Source organism: Argiope bruennichi, chromosome 8 (assembly GCF_947563725.1).
Source record: "Argiope bruennichi chromosome 8, qqArgBrue1.1, whole genome shotgun sequence".
NCBI lineage: Eukaryota > Metazoa > Arthropoda > Arachnida > Araneae > Araneidae > Argiope > Argiope bruennichi.
Window position 1 is genome coordinate 107,717,535 of NC_079158.1, and position 11,391 is coordinate 107,728,925.

The 11,391-nt window shown below is 29.4% G+C and overlaps 1 protein-coding gene across 1 annotated transcript; it reads right to left on the reverse strand.

The window, feature by feature from the left end:
- Positions 1-295: 295 nt before the first annotated feature.
- Positions 296-10,357, reverse strand: LOC129981915 (zinc finger protein 583-like). The gene is made up of 3 exons (XM_056092970.1): positions 10,219-10,357; positions 6,711-6,794; positions 296-3,069 (listed from the first exon to the last, which is right to left on the reverse strand). Exon 3 carries the CDS (start codon positions 2,351-2,353, stop codon positions 1,433-1,435), a length of 921 nt encoding a protein of 306 aa, XP_055948945.1. The 5' UTR covers positions 2,354-3,069; positions 6,711-6,794; positions 10,219-10,357; the 3' UTR covers positions 296-1,432.
- Between the last annotated feature and the right edge of the window lie 1,034 nt (positions 10,358-11,391).

Genomic DNA, 11,391 nt, shown 5'->3' on the forward strand with positions numbered 1-11,391 from the left:
ATTAAATTTTTCTACAACTACATAATAACAATCGAAAACCATCTGCACAATGAAACACAGAACATATCATTACATTCTAAATTTTACACCTTATATTCGAATTTTTAAGAAAAATGCTCAAGAACTATTCCAATACAAAATGGTTTAGTATAAGATGCACAGTTGAAGCAGGATACTTCCGTACAAAGTCATACATCTGCATATTAGATTTTATATTTCAAATAATAAATCACAGCTTTGAAACTTCAAGAAGCCTTGAAGTTTCTGAAGGAAGTGAAGAAGGCATACAGAAAAGTAAAAGGGAAGTACTACTTTAATTTGCAATACTCTTCAATAAATTACAAAATTTTATTCGCATTAGGCCGGGATAGCCTGGTTGGTAGAGCGTCGGATTCGCGTCCCTTAGGTTGCGAGTTCGAACCCCGCCGGCCGAAGATTCCCCGCGTCTGTCGTGGTCACAAAGTCCTCCATGTCGAGAGTCCACCGGTGGTACTGGATCAGGGGTACTGGATCAGGGTGATCGTTCTCTGATTCAGGTCTAAATGACGATCTGTGAATGAAATGCGAGAATGAATTATGCCCCGTAGTAGTGAAGTCGTACTCTTGACCCTCCGTGGCTCTACGATAAAAACAAGAGGCCCTCCCTCTCAGGCTGTCATCAACAGCGGGCTTGTCCATGGCAAATGCCATAAGAAACAACAACATATTCACATTAATAAACTAATCTGGGACTAGAACAAAGTGCAGGTGCTTATTCCCCACTATCAGTTGACGTTGATAAACTTGAAATATGCGTATCTGCAGGCTTTCAAAGCATGAAATTGGAGAAACTGAAAGGGTATGGATGAGTTATCGTATCGTCTTGATAATGTTCTTGTGTCCTGGAAGTGCTTCTATTGAACATTTATAACTGTATTGTTTAAATTTCCAACGACTATTCGTCATTTCGGGTGAACAACAAGAATATTCTTTCTTTTGTTTTCTTCAATAGCCCTGCAAAGTTAGAATATTCATTTCAGTAAAAGAATTTCCCTGTAAAATAACAATGAATATGCATTATGGGCTTTGGCAATATAAAATGGAAATCTAGAAGACATTATTTCATATATTTTAGCACAATAATAAGCTTTTTTTGGTCCTTGTTTTTTGAAACGTTTAACTTACTAAAAAATCATTATTATCAGTCTTTCTTTTTAAGATGAGGTAAAGTTCTCACAATAACAAGTGCTTTATTGAACATCACAAGTGCATAATTCATTCATTTTCTATGATATGCTTCGGCAAATGTTTCTTCAAAGAAATGGAATGAGAATATCTTATATTACAGAAGTCACATGCGTACGATTTCTCTTTCGTATGCTTTCGTAAATGTATTTGTAAATCCACGTTCTTGTAAAAGGGCTTTCTTGCAAAACTCGCAAAGAAAGAGTTTCTATCCCGTATGCGTCCGTAAATGTTTCTCGCAACATCTCTTATCCGAAAAGGTTTTGTTACAAATTTCACATGAATACGGTTTTTCTCCCGTATGCGTCCGTAAATGTTTCTCGCAACATCTCTTATCCGAAAAAGTTTTGTTACAAATTTCACATGAATACGGTTTTTCTCCCGTATGCGTACGTAAATGCGTTTTTAAACTCCTCTTATTCGAAAGGGGTTTGTTACAAATTTGACATGTACACAGCTCCTCTCCTGTATGCAGACGTAAATGTACTTTTAAAGTACTGTTACGGGAAAAGGCTTCTTTGCAAAACTCGCATTTAAACGGTTTCTCTTGTATATGCGTCCGTAAATGTTGCTTGCAACTTTTCTTATCCGAAAAGGATTTGTTACAAATTTCACATGTATACGGTTTTTCACCCGTATGCAAACGTAAATGTACCTTTAAATAACCGCTCTGGGAAAAGGCTTTTTCGCAGAAGTCGCATTTAAACAGTTTTTCCTGTGTATGCGTACGTACATGGTTTTTTAAATGTGAAGTAACCGCAAAGGATTTGTTACAAATGTCACAGGAATATGGTTTCTCTCCCGTATGCGTCCGTAAATGTGTTTTGAATTGCCCGGTAGTTGAAAAGCGTTTCTTACAAAATTTACATTTATACGGTTTCTCCCCCGTATGCACACGTAAATGTACTTTTAAATTACTATTCTGGTTAAAGGCTTTCTCGCAATGCTCGCATTTAAACGGTTTCTCTTGTGCATGGATCTGTACATGACCTTTGAAATTTTGCTTATTCGAAAAGGATTTCTTACAAATTTCACATGTATATGGTTTCTCTCCCGTATGCAAACGTAAATGCACTATTAAAGTTTTGTTCCGGTCAAAAGATTTCTTGCAGAACTTGCATGTAAACATTTTCTCTTGTGTATGCGTCCGTAAATGTCTTTATAAATTGAAAATAACCCAATAGACTTTGTTGCAACAGCTGCAAGCGTAGGATTCCTTATTCGTATGCCACATCAAATGAATTTTTAAATGTGATCGTTGAAAATATGCTTTACAACACGCGTCACATGTATATGGTTTCTTTTTAGTATGAATCAGCAAATATTTCTTTAAATTCGGAAGCTGAGGAAATATCACAAAATTTGCAAGCATATAGTTTCTACATTAAGAGGGAATGAGAAAATTAACTCAAAACTATTCTTTCTGCCTGTCACTTTAATTCCAGTTTGTCAATAAAATATTCACGACGAATACAATTTAATTCCTTTGTCTGTAAATGACAAAAATGAAATTACTTCATTATGTGAATCAGTATGGAATCTTTTGAATGTAATTTTTGTTTTATAACATGGGTCATAAGAATAAAATTCCTCTTTTTTTTGTATGTGAGTAACATACAGTAATAAAAATTAAAGCGTGATTAAAAATTTCTAAACATGCATTGGGGAATTTATTATTTCATGATTCCCGATTTCATCAAGATATGTTGCATGTCGAAGTTGGCATAGTGTCTTTGGTAAGTCAAGCCTTTCTTATTGTTGCCACTTTTATTCCGAGAGATGTGATGATTTATCAGCTTTTCTCATTAGCATGCCATTACGTTTGTGACAACACAATCTTGGAATCTAAAAAAAAGAAAAGAAAAGAAAAAAGATTAATGCAGTGTTATATTTAGAACTCCTGAAAACAGCAAAAATTAATCAAATATTTGCTATTTATTTTATTAATTGGCTAATCATTTGCTTAATTATAAAAAAAATCTGTGCAAGCACATAGTTATTCGGTTTGATTCAGGAATATCAACAGAAATTTTGAGAAATGAATTACACAGCATAATTCGTTCTCGAATCTTTCTCGTAATGCGACACACGTGTTAAATGAAACAATTTTTCAAAAGGAATCTACATAAAATAGAACAATGTGTCCCATTGTGAGAAAAAAAATTCAAACAAATCTATAGTAACGTAATTTATGATACATGTCTTTTTTTACAAGAAAATTGTCTATAGACACTTTTCTTTACTTATGTTTCAAAATTTGGTAAAAATGTGATATAGCATTATCATTAAATGAATTTGTAGCGCACTAAGCTATGGCTGTATTAAGATAATACTTCTAGTATGATGCTATAAACTTCCCATGCTTTCAATATTTCTCTAATTTCACTGAAAAGTTGTTTCTCCGTCGCATATAAATTATTTCCTCCTCTCCAAACCAAATCTCCGCTGGCTTTTTGCTTCGACACAGAATACGTTTTTCGATAATTTTGAATATGTTCTTTCATCACTTCATCGATGTCATTGCATTTCGCCTCTAACCCCATAATCATACCAGATACAAAAATTTCGTCGATTAAGGCTTCCTAGACAGGTGCTCGAACCTCTCGGAGTCGCGTTCGACAACGCAATCAGGCCAAAGCCTCCTCCAAGTAGACATAAATGTTCCCTTCAAACAAGCAATCAATATAAACTGATACAGACTAATCTAGCACACTACGTCATAGTGTCTCCTCGTCACTCTGTTTTGCGAAACATCGCTCGTTCAGCCAGTTACTTTTTAACAGTTTCCTTCGCTCATTATGATAACTACTCGTTAAGAAACATTAACTTTTTTTTAGTAAGAAATACAAGTATAACATTTATTTATTTCAAAAATTATGACAACAAATACATGGGAAGCCCAGATGATTGAAAATACTTCATAAATCAATAATTTGCCAACAAAACAGGAATATTTTCCATTAAACTGGAAATATTAGAATAAAGAAAATAAATAAATCCATAAGAACAAATGGCAATGCAAATAGTGAAAAGAAGTAATATATAAGCCAAAAATTATTCGGCATTTATTAGCTTGTAAATGTTCAATATGGTTTCTAGAATACTAATCGTGAAGAGTATTGACACATGGCTTTGAAGTGGTACGCTTTCGGCTGAGTAGGCAGGGAGTTCGATAGAAACAATATATATTCTTGACATGTCGATTTGAAACCCCCTGGGTCATCAAATCGACATGTTATCTACATAATTTAAAAAAAAAAAAAAAAAAAAAGCTTTTAAGAATGTGTTTTCGCTTTAAAAAAAATTCATAATTGAAACATCAGTTGTTTTTTTAAATAACTTTTTTAGTGTTTTCAACAATTTGGGGACTCCGCATATTTTTGCGATTTTTACTTACTAAATGTCGTTTAGGACCCTATGTTGTATGGTGATTTTCAATCCTCTTGATGCCTACTATCACCTCATTGAATTTGTCAGCCGAATTGGGCAATATATATATATATATATATATATATATATATATATATATATATATATATATATATATATATATATATATATATATATATATATATATATATATATATATATAATTTTTTTATTTTTATTTATATTTTTTTTTTAGCTGGCAAATAGATTTTTTGAGCTCGAACGATTTTGCGATGGGAGAAAAAAATCGTTTTTATAAATATTAACGATTTCGGAATACAACAGTTACGTTAACATTCCAGTTAAAACCAGATTTAAAAAAAATTAAAAAAAAAAAAAAATTGGCATCCCCCCCCCCCTTTTTCTCCCCACCCCGCCCAGGAAAAGTATTGGGACTTGAACGAAATATTTTAAGATGGAGGGTAAAAAAAAAAAAAAAAAAACCATCCGTTTTTCTACATATCGACACATGCGTAATCTGTTAATCATATGAATGTTTCAAACCGGTTTAAATTGGTTTTCCACGAAAAAAAAATCTGGATTCGAGATGATACCCCGTGACTTTAAAAAAAATAGTAACATGTTAACATGAAATTTGCGATAGCAGATTTCAATTTTTAGATTTTATGTGAAGAATATAAATAATTTTACATTTATTTAATTATACCTTAAAATAAAATGACACAAATGTCAAGATTATGAGAACCTTTTTAACCCCTTGAACTCGGAAAAATAATTCGATGTAAAGTTAGTACTTAAAGATGTACTTAATACAATAACTTGTTTCCTTCTCCAACACACACACACACACACACACACACACACACACACACACACACACACACACACACACACACACATATACATACAACTGTTTTGAGCTGAGTTTCCCTGAAAAATTAATCTGCATTTTCTTATCACTCTATAGATGTTTTTAGCAATCAAATTTAAATAAATAAAGCTTCAAAATGATGGCCTCTCTAAAATAGTAGCTGAAAGGAAGCATCACAGTAGAAACGATAAAATAAAATTGAAATACATTGCACAATAATTAAAAAAAAAAAAAACTTGGATTTAAGATGGCCACTCCAATTTCAGTTTCGAGTATTAAATTAATCTAAAATGTATCAATATATTCAATAATAAAAATCACAGCTTAATGTGCTGTAAAAATCATGAAAAAGAAATTTGCATAATACAGGCCAGACTGTTTGACCTACAGCTACCAAATTTGGTACCTTGGAGGTCGGGAATCTGCACCTTGGAGCCCTTTTTTTGAATTTTTAGTTAGAATTTTAATTAATTAAAAACTAAGCAAAATTTTGGAACCTTTCCACCAAAAATTCTTTTCATTTCCCCACCGCCAAATGAGAAAGGCTTCGGCTTTTTTCCCATGCAAACGAGGTTAGGCTTAACATGTTTTCGATCGATTATTTCAAACGATTCTGTTTATTTTCTTTGATGGATTTAAAATTAAACATTGTAAATTAATCGATCTCTTCATGATGAATCAGAAAATTTTGATGAAAAATGCTTGATATATTACATAAATTAAGAAAGATATTCTTTAGTGCTCAGCGACTGTTTTCAATACTCATAATTTAAAAAAAAAAAAAAAAAAATGCTTTCTTTCAGAAAAAAAATGTTCTTACATTAATTGCAATTTAATCATTTCCACTTTAATTCCACAGAAAGATACATATTACGTTATGGCTGAAGGCCTTTATAATATTATGAGTGAGTTTTATGTCCATCAAAATGTGAAGCTTTAAAATATTTTGATGAAGAAGCTATTAAAATAGGAGTTAATAAAATATTTAACAATTAAATTTTTAACAAGAATTAAGATTGGTGAACTGGCTGGTCCCCAAAGGCGGCTAGTATTCAATAAATAAATCATACATAAAATATAAAATGAATGCAAATTCATTAAAAATATTTTCATTATAAATTAACTGTACTTTTAAACAAAAAATTTTATTCATATAAAAATTATTAATAATTATGTTAATAAAATAGTTGAAAATAATTTACAGTTGGTAAAGAACATAACTTACTCAACAAATGATTCGGTGGTTGCATTCTTTCACATACAGCTTTTAAGTGCAATCCTTTCAGTAATGTATCAGTAAACACCAGATCTGGAAAAAATAATAATAACATGTGAATTAACAAAAATATGGTTCATTTAGAAAATACTGAATAATGATTTGATTTGTCAAATTGAACATTGTTAAACTAATAAACAAATATTAAAAGATAATTAAGGAGGAATGTATCGAACAAATATCTGATGGATGTATATATTTATACCTTTTATCTATTTCTAAACAAAAACTTTCATGTAACTTCAATCAAATATATCAAGACAATTGTTTCAAGAAGGAAAAGTTCCTTTGCCTTCTTCTAGAATTTGTTCCAAAATATTTAAGATCTGTATTTTACTATTTTGAATGCCTTAAATAATTCTTCATATTTACCATATGCTGTACTTAAGGAATATAAAACACCAGTTAGCATAATTAAAAGTAAACAAAAAAATCACAATAAAATAGAAGGATTCAAACCCAAACCAATAATTAAAAGAAATCTTTGTTTATTCGTTTAATGAGAAAGATCTGCGGGACTTTTACAAATTCTTTAACAACACAGAATTTTTTTTAGACATGATGAATACTATCATTCTTTCTTTCTATTTCCCACAATGGCTTAGGCTTTCAAGAATATATTATTGTTAACATAAATCTTTACTTTAATTTGAGAAGCACAATTCAAGTGCATATTTTTCAAAAGAATTCTCAGTAGAGTGCTTATGTGTGTTCCAGATATTTCATTTTTCTTTGAATTAGAATGTGCGGCATAAAATCATTATCAGTTCTCGAATATTTGTCATGATTTTGATGTTTGTATGTATTATGTATTGTACTTACATTAACATTTGTACATTTAATATTACAAATATATTAATTATTATTAGATTAATAATAACATATTAATATTCTTCCATTTTATCTATTCTACTTACATTAATATTTGTTTTTCATTCTCTTATCATGAAAATTTTTTTGTCAATCTTAAAAGATTAGATAAAGCTGATATGTACACAAAATATTTTGAAATACAATTGAAATAAAAGTTTTCAAATAATAATTTAATTTAAGGAGTTATATGTTTTTGAATTTATACACATCTAAGTATCTCAGATTTTGATAAAATTTAAAATATTTTAATTTTATTAAAACATTATGACAGTAAATGCAACCTCTTTATAGATCTCTTATCAGCCCAAACTTTGAACATAAACAAAAGAAATGATTTAGTATATATAATCTGCTCACTGTTTAATTAATAAATGATTCAATATAATATTTATAATGCATAACTCGAAAATTATCAATATGCAAAATTATCAATGTAATCTAGAGTACTTCAGTTTATTTATGTATTGAATAATGGACTAATTGAATTAAACCTTCAAAACTTCACACACAATTAAATGCAATAATAGTACCTTATAAAATATCTGCCAGAAATCAACAGATTCCTTTTTTATTATTACAATCGAAAGCAGTTGCATGGAATGATATAAACTACCATTTTTAATTTACAAAATAATTATTTTACAACAAATAAAAGTATTCAAAGAAATTCCTTTTAGATTATTCAAATACTTAAAAAAAATGTACATATTTATATAAATTACACAAGAAAAGAAGACATTTATCATAATCTGACGAGTCTCCAAAGAATTTATTTACCAAAAAAAAGAAGAAGAAAAAACAGCTTGATATTAATTAAATTTTATAACAGTCAAAGAAATGTAAACAATGTGCAAACTATAAATACAAAATGTTCTCCTTTCTGTCAAATTATCATCATCTACTGTGAATACATTGGAATAAAAGTCATCACATTTATAAGTAAGTTTCAATACTTTGATGAATGTTTAAAAATACTTAAATTCATTTTAAAATATATGAAAGGTTACTGAAAAAAAACATTATCTTTCTTAAATATGACACTCTGAACTGCAACTTTAAGGGATTTAACAAATAAAATACAGCTCATCAAAGAAAAGGTACTTTGCTTCATTCATTTTCATTAACATGTTAATTTTCATGTTTACTAAAGATGACAAATTCAAATTACCTATACTGCATTAAATTTTTTTTTATTAATTACTACAGAATCTGTATTATTTATTTGATATAACTTTCATGAAAGAAGCAATTTATTTTAAGTAAAATCATGAAGAATTTAAGGGGAAGAAGAAAAATAAGAATTGGAAAAAAAGGGGGGGGGGATTCTAGTCAATTAATTGGGTAAAAGTTTACAATTCAGTGCCCCTTGATTGAATAATCATTAGCAATTTAATTTTAAGGCTTATTCCATGTTTTTCACTCATTTTGATTTTCAATATTTTTTAAAGCAAAAGATATTTTGATCTTTCTATATCCTCGACCAGTTAAATACTATATTGAAGAGGCATAATAATCACAAATTAATAAAACCAGTTATCTTAATGATACATCTTTATACATATTTTCCTCTATTTTGATGATATACAAAGAAAAAAATCCATTATCAAATTATAAGGGTATACATGAGCTATCACCTTATTTTTTAAGCATTTTAATTTTTTATGTGATAAATATATTTGTGTCAAATATTTAATTTAACAAATATACATTTCCAAAAGTGCATTATTAAATTATAAAATGTATATTGTCAAAGCTGCAAAATTTATATCTGATGATAAAAAAAAATTCTATAAAGTTTATTTTTTTACAGTATTTTATTTTTAGCATTAAGAAATAAAAGCAAAAAACAGAAATAAAACATTTTTAGATTTTATTGTTAATAATTTATATATTACAGGTATCAGTAAAACTTCAGAACAATTAATGGTTCTAGTGTAGATTGGATGCCCCTTCGATTAACGACAAATTTCTGGGATGAAGCACTACTTCTGGTTTCCATAATGCTTTATTTTCATTGACATTACTGTTAACCCTTGTGGCATCCAAAAAATCGAGAAGCATCCAATTGTTAACTTTTACCGATTATCCTGAAAGCAAATAGTTTAATTTTTCATAGGAACAGTGAAATTGGATAATTAAGCCTTTTCCCTTAATTTTATTTTAGATTTAACATGGTAAGATCTATTTGTTCGTAAAAGTTTTAAGAACAAGACGATACACAATGTTTGCATTTTTTAGCAAGATAAAAATAATAGAGCCAAACAACAAAAGGGAGGGGAGGGGAGGGGGACAGAGCAATTTGACATTTACAGTTGTAGGAAAACTGAATTTTCAGCATTCCATTTCACGTATTACACATTTGATATAGGATTCTAATAAGTTTTTTTTTTTTCAGTTTACTGATTATTTTAGCAGTTTTAAAAGTAAAAACCAAATCTTCACAAGCATAGATATCTATAAAAATATTGTTATAACTCGGAACTCTACTTTCGCTTTGGAATCAGTTTATTTTTGCAAAACTGAAAACAGAAAATTTCATGAAGCTATTTACATAATAATGTCAGAAATTGATTAGAATATTTACAATTATGAAGTAGACTGAAATTGATCAAATGATCCTTCCACAAAGAGATGAAACGTAAAAATTCTTTCCGCGAAGCAGACGCATCATATTCGGCTAAAATCGACTAGCGTTAAACGGAGGACGCAGTAGAGGATCGAGCTAAGTTTCAATTAGTGCCTGTAGACGCAGTCTGCAGCCGCCTATAGGCGCTAACAAGAACTATCCCAATTCCAGGACTGGCTTTAACAGTTGGTTATAAGGTTATGCAAATAAGCATTATTTGTGGCGAATTATGCCAATCTTTTTCATTTCCTATTCCGCGATTTTGTTTTTCATTTTATTCCGCTAAAACTTTGAATCATCAAACTGTTTCGTTTATTTACTCTTTCGGAATCTTTATTTGTTTCTTTTACACTCTCAGAAATTCATCTGATAATTTTTTTTTAATTTTAAATTGAATTTGATGTAAATAAATTCTTTATTATTATTAAAATGTATTTATTTATTAAGAATTTTCTTAAGTCATTATCTAAAAATTATTATTCATTAAACAACTTATTAAAAATATAAATGCATTTATTTATTATTATTTATTTATTTTATTATTGTATAATTATTTTTCATTTGAAAGAAAACGGGGGTACTTACGAAGATCTGGATGTCGCCAATTTGTTTACCTTTTGTATTGCCAAACCGGTTACCGCTGATCTCCGCATAGCTCTCTCTGGTAAACCCTGCGTGATGTAGTATGCGCAGTAACGTATTCTTTGCAGAGCATTGATACATGGATTTGCAAAGGATGTATAACTGCGCATGTCTAGTAAACACAATAAGGCGTACTGATACATAACATTTGCAAAGAATGTATCACTACGCCTTACGGACTACAGAGGAAAACAAATAATTTTTACCTTTTGAAGTTTCCATCTTGTTCAAAATTAGTCCACACTTTTCCTTGTGCAATTCTTTTAAGCACGGGGACAGATAACTGTTTTCTTTCTCCGTTTGTACTTAATTGAACTGCAAAAAAAGTTAATAATAATAAATATAAAAAACTTCTTAAGATTAAAAAATAATGTACATATGTATCAATTATATGAATCTGTATATAATCTGTATATAGTTTGTTAGTATTATTGGACGAATTATGTTGAAAATGAATCATAGTCTCTAAAATGCTGTAGAAGCTACGTT